General features: G+C 46.2%; 1 protein-coding gene across 1 annotated transcript in view; it reads right to left on the bottom strand.

Annotated features, from left to right (window-relative positions):
• LOC311231982 (uncharacterized protein) overlaps positions 1–6,606 on the bottom strand; it is a 39,606-nt gene extending 33,000 nt beyond the window's left edge. The window contains exons 1-2 of the mRNA XM_084318629.1: positions 6,544–6,606; positions 4,274–4,381 (exon numbers count right to left, since the gene is read on the bottom strand). Coding sequence (XP_084174755.1) covers positions 4,274–4,348 — 75 coding nt within the window. The 5' untranslated portion in view covers positions 4,349–4,381; positions 6,544–6,606. The remainder of the gene's footprint in view (positions 1–4,273; positions 4,382–6,543) is intronic.
• Between the last annotated feature and the right edge of the window lie 12,576 nt (positions 6,607–19,182).

Below are 19,182 nucleotides of genomic sequence, written 5' to 3' on the forward strand. Positions count from 1 at the left end.
AGGAGATAGATTTAAACTAGGATTATCACCATACCAGTACAGGAGATAGATTTAAACTAGAATTATCACCATATTACCAGTATAGGAGATATATTTAAACTAGGATTATCACCAGGTAAACAAACTACAGATAGCTAGCGTTGACGCTGCCATTTTGGTTCTGGGCGATTTCAACAGCGCGCGTCTTAACTCTTTCAGTGCCAATCACGAGATTTCTTGTGTTTTTTTATAGGTGGTTGCTAGCCACTCACGAGATTTCTCGGATTTTTTATTTTTTTTGCGATCTGAAAAATTATTGCATCACCCGAGCCTACCCGAGTATAGCCGAGGGGCGCCGACGATCACTGTGGAAAAAAGCGCCCCCTGTCGTCTCCCAGATGACATAAGTGATTTTGGAATGGACTCAATGAAAATGAATGGGGAAAAAAATCCGGTACTCCACATTTTCCAGTTCACTGATCCAGCCGGGGTTACTAGAGTTCATTCTGGAGCCTCAGATCCCCGCGGATCATGGAGTTCTACTGTATCGCGTTGGATCCATACACGTATCGATTTTTTCGAATGGTGATCAGGAATTGGAATATACCAGTTGGATACCATCTGATGTCAGGTAAGGACTCTATGTTATCAGTGGTAGGATAATCAGAGTAAGTTTGATGAAGTTATAAGCTGTTTTGTGAAATGGGCTCTTTCGGTTTCACTGTAAAAGTCCGAGAGGAAATCAACGGGGCGATTATCAGTGCGCGGCCGTAATGTGCGTGCGTGCACGTATAATATTGATCATCTAGCGTTTATTTGAAAACGATTCATAAAAAGGCCGACGAATATCAACGTTGTGGAATATTCCACTAAAAGACGATTTTCATAGAATGCTCCAGAATGAGCTGTTTTTTATATCAAAACGGGGGCTTTTCTAACTGCTCTGAAACGGCAACGACGCGATAAAAAAACAATCTGCCTTCACAGCACTGACTGGAAAATAGTCTTTGATAATGCGATGGGCAGATTAGACACATAGCCATAATTTAAAACATAGATTAGGCGATATTAACGTTAACATTGGCGCCAATGGTGGCATTCAAGCGGTAAAACGGAAAACCAGGCGTGGCGCTGAAAGTGTTAAAAAGGTGTTGCCGAATTTCTATCAGCATGTGACCTGTCCCACCAGAGGCGAGAACATATTAGACCATGTATACTCGCAATTTAAGAATGGGTACAAGTCACAGGCTCTTAGTCCATTCGGTAAGTCCGATCACGCCGCCATCTTTCTTTTGCCAAAGTACAAACAAAGTCTCAAGCGAACGCCGGTAGTATCGCGAGAGGTTAAGCGTTGGACCGTGACGTCAGAGGAGACACTCCAAGCTGCGCTTGAATGCACAGACTGGAGTGTATTCCGTGATAACACAGCCAATATTAACGAATACACTGAAACGGTGCTTGACTTTGTCTGTACTCTGGTAGAAGAAATAATCCCCTCTACCACAATTAGAATATACCCAAATCAAAAGCCCTGGGTAGATAAATCCGTCCGTGAGGCTCTGAAAGTGCGCACCTCAGCCTACAACACCGGGCTGGCGACAGGCAACATGGAAGAACACAAGACGGCAAGATACAATGTCAGGAGAGCAGTAATAGAGGCAAAACGGCGTTACAGGGATAAAGTTGAACTTCAGTTTGAACAGGCTGACTCTAGAGGTATGTGGCAGGGCCTCAGAACAATGACAGACTACAAAGGCACCTCCCTCAAACTGAACAGTGACATCTCCTTAGCAAATGATCTCAATTCCTTCTATGCGAGGTTTGAGGTTGTGAATAACAACACCAGCCTACAAACCACGGCAATGGGGGGGGGGGGGGGGGGGGTCTGCTGATGGAGACTCAGTGTTCAGGGTAACAGAGCATGAGGTGAGGCGGACCTTTAAAAAAGTGAATATCAGGAAGGCAGCAGGACCGGACGGCATCCCCGGCCGCGTCCTAAAAGTCTGTGCCGACCAACTGGCCCCGGTATTCACTGACATCTTTAACCTGTCCTTGGAACAGGCTGTCATCCCCACCTGTCTGAAGAAGTCCACCATCATCCCTGTACCCAAAAAATCTACGCCCGCTTGCCTCAACGACTACCGCCCTGTAGCCCTCACCTCCCTAGCCATGAAGTGCTTTGAGAAGCTAGTGAAGGGCTACATCTGTTCCTCCCTCCCCATCAACCTGGACCCCCTGCAATTTGCATATCGCCCCAACAGGTCCACGGAGGACGCCATAGCCCATGTGCTGCACACAGCAGCATCACACCTGGACAAGAGGCAGGGGAACTATGTGAGAATGCTGTTCATCGACTACAGCTCAGCATTCAATACCATAGTCCCCTCCAAACTCATAGCCAAGCTCAGGGACCTGGGCTTGAACTATGACCTCTGCCAGTGGGTCTTGGACTTCCTGACGGGCAGACCCCAGGTGGTAAGAGCAGGCAACTGCACCTCCTCATCCATCACGCTCAACATAGGGGCCCCCCAGGGCTGTGTTCTGAGCCCCCTTCTCTACTCCCTGTACACACATGACTGCGTGGCACAGCGGAACAACAACACAATCATCAAATTTGCTGATGACACAGTAGTGGTGGGCCTGATCTCTGCCAACGACGAGAGGGCCTACCTGGAAGAGGTAGAGAATCTGTCACAGTGGTGTCAGGAGAACTGCCTCTCCCTGAACGTCAGCAAAACAAAAGAGATGATTGTGGACTTCAGGAGGTCGGGGGTCAAGGACTACAGCCCCCTCAGCATCGACGGGGCACCGGTTGAGAGAGTGAACAGTTTCAAGTACCTCGGAGCCCACATATCCGAGGACTTGACATGGACCACACACATTGACAGTGTTGTGAAGAAGGCACGACAACGCCTCTACTTCCTCAGGCGCCTAAGGAAGTTCCAAGTCAGTCAGAAGATCCTTAGGAACTTCTACTCATGTACAATAGAGAGCATCCTGACTGGCAACATCACCTCCTGGTTTGGGAATAGCACTGCACAAGACCGTAGCAGACTACAAAGAGTGACACGTTCAGCCGAACGCACAATTGGAGGGGGGCTTCCCACCCTCCAGAACATTTACAACAAGCGGTGCAGGGGGAAGGCTAAGAGAATCATCAAGGACTCCAGCCACCCGAACAACTGCCTCTTTGAACTGCTGCGGTCAGGCAAGCGATACCGGAGTCTTAAGGCGAGCACAGAAAGACTCAGAAGAAGCTTCTATCCCCAGGCCATCAGGCTGCTAAACGAACAATAAACACTATGCAACAACAACCATCAAATGCACACAGCACACACACCCACACACTCACTTAAACAAACAACACACTGCAGCACCCACTCTCCACACTTTAGATCACACAAACACACTTTATATTTATTGATAAAGGATTTGCACTACAACTCGCACACCTACTGTAAATTGTACCTAAATTGCACCTCATCCCATTTCTGCCTTGCACTATATAGTATTGTATATTAGTACACTGCATAGTATATTGTATATTATATGGTAACTCAGTTACGTCTATTCTGCATCGAACATTGTACATATGTCTATACTGAACACTGTGACATCATTTTTTACTTCTAATTTACATGCTATACTATGTTATTTTATTTCATACTTATCTTGTCTTGCACAGTCTCTGGAGCGTAACAGTAAGAAGCATTTTGTATAAAAGTATTCTGTACTTCTGTATGACAACTATTAAAGAAACTTGAGAAAACCATAGCAGTACAGGAGATATATTAAAACTAGGATTATCACCATACCAGTATAGGAGTAGGAGATGGATTTAAAATAAGACTATCACCATACCAGTACAGGAGATAGATTTAAAATACCATGCTAGGCTGATACCTGTACTTGGTACCTTTGGATTCCCCAGGATCTCTAGTTCCACATGATACCAGTATCTTCACGCTGGGCCCACTAGAGCTAATAAAATGGAAATCTGTAACATAAACGGCCGATACAAATGTTATTAATTTTGGTCGACCTCTACAAAATACTATATATTTAGCAATACGCTTCAATCATTTATTTGGCCAATTATAAGTCTTACAACCTTAAAAATATAGGTTTTATAGTCAAAGTGACGTTTTTCAACGTTAACTCATTTAGAATGTTAACAAGGCAGGTATGGGGCTCGACAATCAGGAAGCCTTAGGCAGGACTGAGCATTCCTAAATGTTAAGGCAGTAAATTAGTTAAGCTAGGATTATCACCAGCATGGTCCTTTAATACAGACCTCTGAAGCAGGAGTGGAGTCTTCAAAGATGGCCAAGATGGAGTGGTCCACACAGGACTCTGTGTCCATCTCCATGCTTTCCTCAACCTCCTTACTCAGGAGGACCACCTTCCCCAGAGAGAGAAAAAGAGAGCCATAAAGAGACAAATAAGTTGAATCTATGTAGTAAGAAAACAGAACAATAAAATCTCCATTATCGTGTTATTTTATTCACTAGAAGAGCATTGGTTCTCAAGCGTATTCATGTCAAAGACCCCCAAATTGACATGTAATAAGTCAGGGACCCCCATTTGAAAAGATCATTGTTTTTAGATGTGATTTGGTGCATAATTCCAGTATATACTGTGTAGGTGAGGATATAACAGTGGAGAGAGTGAAACCTATTATCACAATAGTCATTCTTACTCTCATTGGTTAAACTTCTAGTGAATAAAATATTTGTGAAATTCAACTTTTCCCCCTTTTCTTGAGGGACCCCCGTACCTCACGTTGAGAACCACTGCACTAGAGCACACTTGCGTTGCACACATAGCAGATGAGATGATGCTGACTGGTCAGTGTAATGGGAGCATGTCTATGTTCCCCGGGTCCTATGTTCCCCGGGTTCTATGTTCCCCGCTTTGATTGATTGATAGATTGAAAATTTTAGACCACCAGGCACCAGCCCTGATTCCAAACTCTAACCTTAACCAGTTCGAACGAGGGCCTAAGCTTAACCGTTCGAAACAAGGCGGACATTAATAATTAATAAAATAATAAAAATGTATAAAATGTTCAATCTATTAATCAATCAAAGCGGGGAACATAGAACCCGGGGAACATAGGACCCGGGGAACATAGGGATGATCCCAGTCACCCAGTGTAATGAGATGAAAGTAAAAAATGTCAGAAGATGATTGCCATCCAAAATATTTATTTGTCCTGCTTTTTGCAGTCTGAGAGTGCATGCAAGGTTTTTCATTTCAGAATTACTAGCAGATATTAGGCTACAGTTTGTTTCAGGTGACTTCTTCATTATTAGGGGACTATATTTCCCCGAGGCATAGAGGGATGTATTTTAGCTAGTGGCTAGGAACAGAACTTTCACATGAAAAGGAAATCTTGACTGGGTTATTAGACCGACCGACCGACCGACCGACCCACAGCCGTAAAACATGTGAATCCCTACCCACCTTCAAAACCGCTCTCAAAGAGCACCTACGGGAGGCTGTGATTCGAAACTGGCCCACCTCGTATGTATATATTTACTGTTAGGATTAGATGATTAGATTAGATTTTTATATCTGTATGTTGTGTATGTCATAAATGTCATCTAGATCCACAAAAGAATTGATTGCACGGAGCAAGTTGCACCCAGTTACAATTCATTATGAATTGAAAATGGGGGACCCTGATGTAAACAACAAGACGCAAGTCTCTCTGGTCTGCATCCCCTTAACAAGTTTCAAGTTTCTTTACAATTGTGTATTGTCATTGAGTTGTACTGTACTCTGTACCCATTCTGCAATCTGTTAAAGTTTTCAATCAATCAAACAAACCTAGGATTGTCTGTGAAACTGACTGTAAATGTACATGGGATTTAAAAATACTACTGGAGCTATTGTTTATTAACCCGCTATACTCCAGGATAGGACGTGTAAGAAACCCCAAGAGGCGGGGTTTGAGCTATCGTGCCTACGCACTCTGGCCTGGGTTTAGGAACTGGAGCAATGATGGAAATAACATCAGTGTAGAACAGTGGAAGGGTGATGGACTCGTCCCCCTTGCGTGACAAAATACAAATGTGTGTAGGAAGAAAACAAACTACAACATGGAAACGCATGTTAAAATATTCGGGTGGACACGCCAACACTGAAAGGTACATGGGTCGGTTCGGACATTGACAACTGTGCGCCGCTTCCTGTGGGTGAAAACATCGGAACATTGAGTTCCGAGTAGAAAACTATGATCAAATCTCCCCGTGTGAAATATACTATAACGACGTTAGCGTTAGTAACGATAGGATACCCTTACGAAAAACAGAGACAACATAATTGTATGTATTTGAAACAGCGCAATGAGCCAACTCCGTCCCGAGTTGCATGCCACCTTCATTACTGATACCAGTAGCAGTAGTAGTCATGTTAGCGAGCTAGCTAGTGTGTGGTCATATCCACGTGTCGCCACGCATACATGTGGCCATTGCGCAACCCTAAAACACGTCAGAGACTCAATTTGTATTCTTCTTCATTTCATTTGTTGTAAACATTTTAAATGAAGCAAGCCGTTACCTCATTGAGTGTGGCGTGGGCTAGAAATTCGGTGTTACCGGCACTGACATTCCTCTCTTTTCCTCTCCACTGCATCGCCATCTTGCAGTTCCGCACATGGTCAGCTGGCAGAGTCGACACGTGGTCGGTGGCACAGAGCACGTGTACTGATCTGGAATCAGATTATTTGATCGTGTCGTGCATAGCGTGCCGTGAAGAGATGAGAGAATATCTGATCCTATGTCAGTTGTACATTTATACCAGTAGTTATAGTCTGTTCGTCAGTACAGTTTCCGAATGAATGAATGAATGAAAACTTTATTTAACAGATTGCAGAATGGGTACAATACGGGATGCAGACCAGAGAAAGACGTTTGTCTTGTTTACATCAGGGTCCCCCATTTTCTATTCATAGTGACATTTATGACATACACAACATACATGACATTTATGGCATAGGGACATACATGACATACAGGTATATAATACTGTTACATTTGTGACATATATGATATGCAAATATACAGTACTGTTACCCATAGATCCTGACAGAGAGTATACATATGATGGGGAGGAGACTGTACATTAGGAGGGGGTGGGTGGGAGAGAAATATACATACGCTGGGGAGAGAATATATACATACGGTGGGGAGGAGACTGTACATTAGGAGGGGGTGGGTGGGTGGGTGGGAGAGAAATATACATACGGTGGGGAGAGAATATATACATACGGTGGGGAGGAGACTGTCTATTAGGTTGGGGTGGGGGGGTTTGGACATTTACGTGGCCAGTTTAGAATTGCAGCCTCCCGTAGGTGCGCTTTTAGAGCGGTTTTGAAAGTGGGTAGTGATTCACATTCCTTTACAGCTTTGGGTAGGGCGTTCCACATTAATGTGGCATAATTGCGAAACATGTTTAGTCCCTTGTTTGAGCCGAATCTGGGTTTAATATGATTTGTTGAGCTTCCTCTGGTGTTGTGGTCGTGGTATTCACTGACCTTTGGGAAGTATTTTGACATGTACATGGGTGTCAGGATCCTAGGCCCGGTCCTGGCTGGACTGGGCAGGATGGTAACACTGGGCAGTATCCTCCACCTAACTTTGGGCAATGCCCTCTATCTGACATTGGCCCTCGGCCTGACATTGGCGCCCTACCACCCTCTAGTGGTGACAAACAATCGGTGCGCTCCAGTACACTGGACATCCTGACTACTGTGTTAACTATAATTAATAGTTTGATTAATGTGGTGTCATGGTGTGTACTGTCATTGTCTTTCCCTTCCCTGGTGTGATGTCATGCACTGTTTTGGGTTGTTAGGAGTTGCTTTTGTGTTTAGTTGTGTTTAGTTGTTCTTTGCTTATTGTCTAGGTGTTGTTGTGATTCTGTGTTGGCCAGGTGTTCTTAATTGTTAATTAGTCAGGGTATTTAGGTGTCTGTCTGTCTCCCCTTCGTTGTGGCGACATTCCTCCAGTTACCCCCTGTTCCTCCACGTCGTGTCGCACCGTTCTCCCTCTAGTAAGTCTTAGTGTTGTTGTTTTTGTATTGTGAAGTTTGTTATTTAGTTTCTGTATTCTCCTTGTATTGCACTGGATTCTACAGTAAACACCCTTCTCCAAGCTTCACTCCTCGCCTCTGCCTCCTCCATTCCTTCCCTTTCTGTATTATTGCATTCAACCTAACTGTTGTGAAGGGCCAGATTAAACCGAATATATATATTTATTTATATATATATATTTAATTGTATTTGTATATTCTCTAATATTCCATGATATCCCTTGTATATTCCTTGTACAATATGCATTGAATATCCATTCTAGCCTACTGAACATCCCATAATAGTCTCCATTCTACTATTGGTCGAGACCTTGGTGCCAGGCTGCCATACCCCTCAGACCCAGTTCAAACGTACCGCTCCACATGTACGAACAAGTCCTAGTTCCGCGTAGGAATCTGACTACCGCACCACTAATGGGACTATTTGTTCATAGTGCGTATATATACTGCGCTACTAAAGTAGGACTTCCCTTTTCAGTCCAGTTTCTTACCCTCCAATAGAGTCACAGACGTAAAGCCTCCCCGCGACGCCACGTGTGGGAGTAAGGCCAAGTTCGCCTACCATCGGTATTGAGACATCGTGTATATTAATATTTGAATAGTCATATTTGGCACTATATCGTCGAGTTGGACGTAGTCTATTAAGCTAATAATAGTCTGTTAATATATAGTGCTTCGTGCGGTGAGAATACTACCGTAGTCAGTACCCCATCGTTTCGGGCAGAGAACTGGCTGCTTATCCAGGGTGGTTGACCCCACGTGAAGCTGCACCCGAGGAGCCCCAGAGCCGACGAGCGAGTGGACCTGTATACCGGATTATTCTACCGACGACAGCCCGCCTTCCCAGGCACGGATTATGCTTTGTATACTTTGATTATTCCATGGATAAAGACCCCCGACACTGCCGTGTGTTGGAACCCCCCCCCCTGGAGAGGACGCAAGGTGAGGAGACGCTCTGCAAGACGAGGTCGCTTCACGTCTCTCCTCCGTGGACCGGAGAACGCCGGCCCACAAAGAGTCCACCTGCTTTCATCTGTGGTCCAAGGATCGCCGGCGCATTGAACGGCACTACAGTGGGTTCACCTGGGATACCCTTGGCCGGATGAGGCAGCCGGATTCTACCCCCCCCCCCCTCCTACTCCTGTCGGCTTACAATCGACCGGATTAACCCCCCCTAGTGTGTCCAGTATATAATCATTAAAGTATCATTGCTGTTATTCCTTAAACTATTCCAGGTCGTATATGTACCACCTGCGCCTTCAGAGATTGGACATTCTCTATTGATATACCGACGAATACTCTTGCCATAAAAGTGCATACTAATTCCATTCATAAATGTGATTGATTTGATTAAGTGCTTGCTCTACACACCATCGCTGTGTAGAAATAAAGACCTATTTCTAATTCGTACATTTGTGTTGGATCCGTTTCATCTACGTGACAGTGTTCATCATAATATATTTATGCCGTGTACTGGGTGGCCGAATATTAAGTACAAAGGTAGTGGTAGTAAGTATCATATCTAGTAATACAGTCAGGGAATTGTACCCCTCAGTTACAATTGGTCCTTCGAGCCGGAGGGTAATCAGTGTAATATTAATATAGTGTTATTAATATTGAAATGGCCTATGATGAACACTCCACGAAACGATCCTCCTAACCAACGCCCGCAGCGCGAACGACGGCTCCCTCAGTACTTAGAGGCTTACGCTGTCAGTCAACAACCTAGTCTTCTACTAACAGTAAACGCGGTAAAACTAGAAAGTAAAAGTATGTCTAACCCCAACGCCCAGACTACCCCGACCATAGAGGCCCCTACGGGCTCTAATGTAACTGACCAAGTTCACGGTGGGGACCAGTGGGAACCAGACATGACTTCACACCCCGCCAGTACTGAAGAAGTAGTCCCCGATGAGTCCCGGGAGGAATACAACGCTACCGAGAGAGAACTCGGCACGGAAGAAGACGGGGAGAGCACCGTGGAGATAGAGCTCCAAGGCTCCGCAAGGAGTACCCCGAGGGAAGGCTCCCCTATACAACCGCCTTCCCCCAGCGAGGCAGAGAGGACCCTACAGCAGGCCTTCCTCATCAGCCTGAACGCCGCTGCTGAACGCGACCGACTGCAGATCCAGCAGCGGAGCGAAGAAAAGCATATACGTCTAGAACTAAGACGCATTCAGAGAGAAGAGAATGTGGCCCAAGACCGAGCAGACAGCCAGCGAGCAGCTGCTGGTGCTCTACGGGACGCAGAGCGCGACAGACAGCAAGCGCAACTAATAGAACAGCTGATCAGACGGACAACACCCTCTCCCTCCGCCAGAGGCTCCAGGAACTCGTCTAGACACACCTCCAGGGCGGCATCCCCTAGCCGAGTAAACAACCCTGAACTTGACCAACAGACGAGGTCTATACCCCCCACAGACCACCTCCCCCCACCGGTCCAAGCGAGACCTAGCAACCGGGAAGGAGCAGCATATCCTGTGGAGAGGCTAAACCAGAGACTACAAGCACTGGATGACCTAACTGAAGACGAAGAGGAAGAGGAGGAGAACCACGCCCGACGACAGCACAGTACTCTACCGGACCAGGAGGTCCGGTACAGCCCAGGCTATACTCCCGCGGAGCTGCGCTACAGACCCCCGACTCTATACACGGGTGAGCACGACGCACGACCCGCACCGAGGAACAGCACCTGGACAAGCGGGCCATGGTACACTGCCGGTACCAGCCCATACCAAGGAGCGGGAGGAGACTCGCCTAGGAGGCCTCTCCCCCAACGCTCGCCGATGTATCCACAGTCAGCGTCATACATTGGCACGCCTATGGTACCCGACTTCACCCAAGAGAACCGGGCCCAGTATACGGAACTCCGCATGTGTCTGGAGACCATGTTGGTGGATGTATTGGATGAACGCCACAAATACGCCATCCTACTGAAGCACTTAAAGGTACCCCGCGCACATAATATAGCGCTCGCCTACGCGACTTCCACCACCCCATACACCGCAGCGCTGGTAGCATTGGACCAGAGGTATGGGCGCATATGGGATTACGTGATCCAGGAGATCCGACACATCGACCGCTTACCCCCAGCAATAGACAATCGAGCACTGGACGACCTGTCCATCAGAGTGCAGTCCCTGGTAGGGATGTTGGGAGCGCAGAGAGAGAAGGGGAGGCATGAACTTTACGCCAACTCAAATGTGGAAAGGATCTTGGAGAAGCTGCCGCCCGCTCGACAGGAGCGTTTTAGGCGACAGAGGGACCACCGAGACCCGAATGGCCCCGAACCGAACCTCCTCGATCTAGCAGACTTCCTGGCGAGAGAAGTCAGCAGCCTACGGCTAGATACATTCGGACGGAGCACCCCTGGCTCCAGAGAAGGAACCAGACGACTAAATGATGGAAGAAGATCGGTGACTGTGATGCACCAATCGGAGTCAGTACCGAGCAGCAGGAGCCACAGTACCCCCTCCAGAACGGAGAAGTGGAAGATAGTGTGCCCCTACTGTGAGAAAGAACACTGGCTGGCGCGATGTGACTCCTTCCCCAGGCTGAACGCGGAGGAGGCAGGTCAATGGATGGAGTCCAGCGGGCGCTGTTTTCGCTGTGCGCGCTCACACATGGCAGCCGAGTGCCGCTTGGAGAGGGGGTGCACCGGGTGCGATGGAGCCCATCTGGACGTGCTTCACGGCAGTGGCGGACGGCGCCCTTCGCCCGCACCGTCCGGCAGCGGAGCGAGCGTCATGTGCATCGATCCCGCCGGCAGCAGTGGAGCCCGGGTGCTCCTAGGGGTGGTGCGTGTGACACTAGGCTACCAGAGTGGGGTCCTGGACACTTGCGCCGTCCTCGATGACGGGTCGGAGAGGGCCCTTCTGCTCGCCTCCGCTGCGGCCCAGCTGGGGCTGCGGGGAAGCGAGACCCAGATGACGGTTCGGACAGTGGGACGGGATTTGGGGACGATGGGGGGCGAGAGTGTCTCATTATCTGTCGCAGCAGGCGGCCAGCCTGGGCGACGGTGCCGGATTGCAGACGCTTTCGCCAGCCAAGAAATGGGACTGTCGCGGTACACATACCCCGTCGCCAAGCTGATGGAGAAATATGCACATCTGCGCAAGCTACCGATCCCGCTCATAGACAATGCTATGCCGACCCTGTTGATAGGCTCTGACCATGCAGACATCATTGTCCCGATAGACCGGGTTCATACCGGACCCCGAGGCTGTCCTGCAGCAGTCGAGACCCGTTTGGGATGGACTCTCCAAGGCCCGCTCGCCAAATCTCTCAACCGAAGTACAGCCACTAGATGTCTCCACTCCCGAGTCACAGAGGGAGAAACCGCACTCCTGCAACACGTAGAGCGGCTATGGACCTTGGAACAAATGCCCTTTAAGAACGGAAAGAAAGACATTCGCTCTAAAGATGACATTTACGCCATTCACCTCCTCGAGACAGGGACCAAGAGAGTCCCGGTCAACGGCGTGTTGAGATACGCCACGCCACTCCTGCGGCGAGAAGGAATGCCTACTTTCCACGCCAAGACAGACGCCATAGAACGGTACCTGCTGAACACGGAGCGGCGCTTAGCCAAGAACCCCGCCCAAGAGAGTGTATACCGCGCTGAGATTGAGAAGCTCATCACAGCGGGACACGTCACAAAGATGGACATTAAAGAGGCTGACCAGACCACTGAATCGTGGTACGTGCCTCACCACAAGGTCCATCACAACGGTAAAGACCGCATAGTATTTAACTGCAGCTACCAGATCGGATCCCAAAATCTGAATAAAGAGTTACTGCCCGGTCCCACACTCGGCCCCTCCCTACTCGGCGTTCTACTCCGCTTCCGCCAGGAAAGGGTGGCCATCAGCGGGGACATTAAAGGAATGTTCCTGCAGGTGAGATTAGTAGAGGCGGACAAGCCCCTGTTACGGTTCCTATGGAGAGAGAAGCCAGGAGATGAGCACCCAGCCATCTACCAATGGGAAGTCCTCCCCTTCGGAACGACGTGCAGCCCCTGCTGTGCTACATTTGCACTACAGAAACATGTAGCAGAGGACCCAGCAGCGGACGAAGAGGTCCGACACAGCGTAAAGAACAGCTTCTACGTAGACAACTGTCTACAAAGCCTTTCAACCCAGGAAGAAGCCGAGGCTCTCCTGATTAAACTCCGCGCCTCATTGATCAAAGGCGGCTTTGATCTCAGGCAGTGGGCCAGCAGCGATCCGCAAGTACTGCGCAGCCTCTCCTCCGAGGACAAGGCAGCCAGCAGCGAGACCTGGATGGCTACAATCCCGGGAGAAGCCCAGGAGATGACCCTGGGATTGGTGTGGCGATTCAAAACAGATTCGCTTCACTACAGACACAAGCCCCTGACTACGGAGCAGGGAAGGCCGGCGGCGGCGCCGACCACCAGACGGAGTGTGTACACAACACTCGCCCGACAATATGACCCGCTAGGATGTATTCTACCATACACCACCAGGGCAAAAATGATTGTACGAGCATTGTGGGACAAGGACCAGGGCTGGGACGACCCCATTCCCGCACACCTTACATCCACCTGGAGAGAGTGGGAGATGGAGCTCCACTCACTCCCAGGCGTTAATATGCGCCGAAGCTACTTCCCACCCACGGTGAGGCCAGAGACATGTAAAATGGACTTACACGTCTTCAGTGACGCCTCAGAGGCCTCTGCCTCCTCCATTCCTTCCCTTTCTGTATTATTGCATTCAACCTAACCCTGTCGTGACACATGGGTACCTTAGTCGTATAGTGTATCTTGTAGACCAGGCCCATTGCAAGTTGCTGTACTCTGTCGTCTACTCTAAGCCATCCTAGGTAGTCAAAGTGGGCCTACGTCAAACTATTTTTTTATACTATTTTTTTGTATCACAAACAGTACTGTATGTGTAAATCTGGTATGTCATAAATGTATAGATGTAGCAGTACTGTCTATCTGTATGTTGTGTATTTCATATATATGTTATGATGAATTGAAAATGGGGGACCCTGATGTAAACAAGACGAAAGTCTTTCTCTGGTCTGCATCCCCTTAACAATTGTGTGTATTGAGCTGTACTGTATTGTACCCATTCTCTCTCTCTAGGTCGCATTCTGCAATCAATCAATCAATTCAAAAGTCATACAAAATCTGTTTTCCACTATCTTGAATACTGTAAATAGCGCCTTGTACAAACTCACATAATCACACAAACAAATAAAACGCACAATCAAATCAAATAAATGATTTCAGAATTAACTTTACTTGTTCCCAACTTTACTTGTTTATTTGGATCAAAGGCGACACTATGAATTGAAAATGGGGGACCCTGATGTAAACAAGACAAACGTCTTTCTCTGGTCTGCATCCCCTTAACAATTGTTTATTGTATTGAGCCGTACTGTATTGTACCCATTCTGCAATCTGTTAAATAAAGTTTTCATTCATTCATTCATTCAGTGTCTATGACATAGGCCTACATCCATGGGAATGTCAACGTGGATATTATGATGGCAACCTGTCAAACTGGAACAATCAATCCATTCAAACATCTTAATCTTTGAAAATGTCAATAATACTGATTAAGCTTGAAGTAATTCAAGTCAAGTCAAGTCAAGAGTTTTATTTGTCACGGCATACAAGTATACAATGAAATGCGGGGGGTCTTGCCCGCAACGATTGTGCATAATACAATAATAATAATATAATAAGAATCCAATAGGATGAGAACGACATTTGTGCAATAATACAAGTAATCAAAGTAGGGCATATATCGGTATATGTACATTAGGGCTGCACGATTTTGGGAAATAATCTAATTGCGATTATTCTGACAGATATTGCGATTGCGATTTGCGATGCGATTATAACATATTTAAAAAAAAATTTACAAGAAGAATGTTGCTGCTTTCTGTAGTCGGGTCCCAACTGCAAAATTACTGTATTACCCTGTATTATACACTTTTACTATCATGTAGACTATTCTGCTTTGTGTTTACATGTGATGTATTGTATACATGCACATTTATTATGTTCTTGTGTGATGTATCGCACATTTTATTGCTGTGTGATGTATTGCAAATGTTATTGCTGTCATCTTGGCCAGGTCTACCTTGCAAAGGAGATCTTGTATCTCAATGGGACTTCCTGGTTAAAAAAAAAAAAAAAAAAAAAAAAAAATTATTGCAGGCTTGGCGATTTGATAATTGCATCATTCCAAATCGCGATTTCGATTAAAAAACGATTAATCGTGCAGCCCTAATGTACATGAGTTTTTACAAGAGCATGGTAAGACATGCTAGGTCCTGTGATGAGGCACTGGGTCTTTATGTACACTGCTATACAATGCTATAATATTATACAATCTCAAGTTATACTATACTATTTTTAAAGTGACCTTTCCTTTTGTAAAGTGACCATAAGTGTGAGCGTGTGCAGCATGTGTGTGTGCGTTCATGTTAAAGTGACTGTTAGTGTGTGAGCGTATACAGTATGTGTGTTGTGTGTGTGCTCATGTGTGCTTGTGTGTGGAGAGTTCAGTGTTCAAGACTCTGATAGCCTGGGGGAAGAAGCTGAGCTGAAGTATCTCTGTCCTAGTTACTGGTGTTCGCAGGCGTTTGCCTGACCTCAGCAGCTTGAACAGGCTGTTGTTGGGGTAGTGAGGGTCTTTCATTATTCTGCAGGCTCTGGATTTGCACCTCTTGTTATATAGGACCTGCAGGGGTGGTAGTGCAATACCCGTAGTACGCTCGGCTGAGCGTACCACTCTCTGTAGGGCCTTCTTGTCCTGTGCCGTGCTGTTTCCATACCAGGCAGTGATGTTTCCAGTCAAGATGCTCTCCACAGCTTCGGAGTAGAAGGACTGGAGTATCTTCCCCGATACTCTGAACTTCCTTAACTGTCTCTGTCTCAGGTGGTAGAGGCGCTGCTTCGCCTTTTTTACGACTGAGTCTATGTGTGTTGTCCATGTCAGATCCTCTGAGATGTGGACCCCCAGGTACTTGAAGCTGCTCACCCTGTCCACGGTAGACCCGTTTATCCTCAGTGGTGTGTGTGTCCCCTGCTGTTTTCTCCTAAAATCCACGATCAGCTCCTTGGTTTTACCAATGTTCAGGAGCAGGCTGTTTTCCTGGCACCAGCGTTCCAGTACCTCAACCTCCTCCCGGTAGGCCTTCTCGTCGTTGTCAGATATCAGTCCCACCACCACGGTGTCGTCCGCAAACTTCACTATGGAGTTGGAGCTGAACTTGGCCACACAGTCATGTGTGTATAGTGAATACAGCAGGGGGCTCAGGACACAGCCCTGGGGGGACCCGATACTCAGGGTGATGGTATTGGAGGTCTGACCCCCCACCCTGACCGCCTGGGGCCTTTCACTCAGAAAGTCCAGTATCCAGGGCAGGCTCTCAGAGCGGAGCTCAGACCCAGCTCGATCAGCTTGTCCACCAGTCTGGTGGGGACTATGGTGTTGAACGCTGAGCTGTAGTCAATGAACAACAGTCTCACATAGCCCCCCTTCTGGCAGTCTAGTTGAGAGAGGGTGCTGTGCAGTACTTGGGAGACCGCATCATCAGTGGACCTGTTTGGCCTGTATGCAAATTGCATAGGGTCCATATCACTGGGGAGGGAGGCTGGCACAAATGTGATCCTTAACCAGCCTCTCAAAACATTTCAATTGTAGTTTATGAAAACTATTTGTGTTCTTTGCAACTGTAAAGTTAGGAAATGACATGCTCTCAAATGCAAACATCCACCAAGGCCTAACCTCAACTTTGCTTTTACTTTCACACTCATCATTTGACTGAGTAGATGACAGAAATAAAAGTTGACTGTATTGGCAGTCGTAACACTTTGAGTGCCAGCAGGGGGCGCACGATTTATCGCTTGAATGCCAGCCTTTTTAGACTGATTTTCCGATATTTCATGATTTTCACAGAGCTATTTCTATATTCTATATTATGGCTATGTGTCTAATACGCCCATCGCTTATCAATGACTTGCTTGCAGTCAACATGTACGAAACAGATTGTTTTTTCATTGGTACATTTCCGTTTTATACCATTTTGAAAAACGCTTGTTTTTGAAATTTCCAGAAAATAAAAAAGATTCTGTGATAAACGCCCTTTAGTGGAATACACAAAACACATTGTCATTTTCCGGCCTATTTATGAATTGTTCTCAAATAAACGCTAGATTATCGATAGTATATGTGTACTTATGCACGCTAGAGAAGCGGGATGAAAAATCGATTATATATTTCCTGGTCAGCACACACACACACACACATACACATATAGGGGCACGTTGAGATATATGTGAAAAAAAAATCTGATTACCCCAAGACTGGTAAAATAGATTCCTTACCTCACATCAGATGTTCTGCAAAAAGATTATTCCAATTCCTGATCGCCATTCCAAATATCGATCGCGTTTATTGATCCAACGTTAGGTACTCGAAACACATATTCCATGCTGTTCTTTTCTCATCCATTTTCATTGAGTCCAATCCAATGGATGCATTACCATCCGGGAGACGATAGGGGGTGGTATTTTCCCTGTTCGAGCTCAGAGCCAGTCCCAATGGTAACGTGAGGCTAGATTGATGAAAAATGAATGGATATCACTAATAAAAGCAATAACGATTAATAAACGAGACTTCTTGTCATTGGCACTCAACGCATGGCATGAAATAACGAGTTTTCTCGTGGCTGGCACTCAAAGTGTTAAAGACCCAGGCTGTAAATAACTGAGGTTCTATGAGTCCCGAATGACTGCCAGAGGGCGGTGCTTAAAGCACTGGATCTTCTTTATTGCGCATGTGCAGTCTATTATTTATACCATAATAGTCACATGTGACCCCTGATGACCTGAGCTAGGGTATATATTTCACTGTTTCGACAGAGTGCAGTCATTCCTAGGGCCACCGTAACAGACAAAGAGTTGGTCTGACTGGCGTAAGCTTGCGGTAACTTTTTGATTGATTGATTTAAAACTTTATTAACAGATTGCAGAATGGGTACAATACAGTACAGCTCAATACTAACAACTGCTAAGAGGATGAAGACCAGAAACCAAAACTTTCGTCTTGTTTACATAAGGGTCCTCCATTTTCAATTCATCAAGACATTTATGACATACAAGACATACAAATATACGGTACTGTGTAGTGTTACGATACTGGAATTTCGACTTCGATACGATACCTTGAAAAGTATCGATATTCGATACCATTTTCGATACCAAAATAAAAATGTATATATATATATATATATATTTTTTTTAAACAAATTTTGCTTTTGTTGCTGGTTGATTCTCCTCAGCTTCTCTCTGGTACTATAAGAGAAGATAAATATAACACTTTAAAACCATTTGTTTTTCTTTAGATCAGACATTTAAAAATAACTAAATTATCTAATCTAAATCAAACCCCTCTTAAAAACAAAAACCTGTTTAACCTAGCCATCTATAAAACATCATGCTAAAACTGAAACAAACTCCCCTAAAGAAAGAAATACATAGCAAACATGACTCAGTTATGCAATAGTGCTGCTGCTTTTTATTTGGTTAAAACAACAACTACAACAATTTTCATGACGGCGAGAGAGAGAGAGAGAGGGAGAGAGAGAGAGAGAGAGAGAGAGAGAGAGATTGATTTCTCCGGAGCTATGCTCGGACTCGGAGCATTTATTAACGTTACATTTTCAACAAGATTGCTGCTGCTTAAACACTTCATGGAAACGGGGTAACGTTATGTCGAGTTCATACGTGTACTAGTGTAGTTAGTATGAACTCGACTTAACGTTACTCCGTTTCCATGAAGTAATTATAAAGGTGGCCAGCTAGCTAGCATAAGCTAACGTTAGCTAATAGCTGTATCGTTGGCACTGCTCCAGTCGCTGCTGCTGGTTCTCTCTCCACTAGGGGCGCTATACCAAAACATTTTGCAAACATGTACAGTACCACGCAACCAACTCATGGCAAGACGTGAGCGATTCGACTCACGCTCACGGCAATGAATCGGCTCGTATGAACGAGTCGCTCAGCTGTTACTACAACAACACACAACCAGTCAAATAAAGTATAGTCTAATTCACAACTTGAAA

Source organism: Notolepis coatsorum (genome assembly GCF_963971535.1).
Source record: "Notolepis coatsorum genome assembly, chromosome: 7".
Lineage (NCBI taxonomy): Eukaryota > Metazoa > Chordata > Actinopteri > Aulopiformes > Paralepididae > Notolepis > Notolepis coatsorum.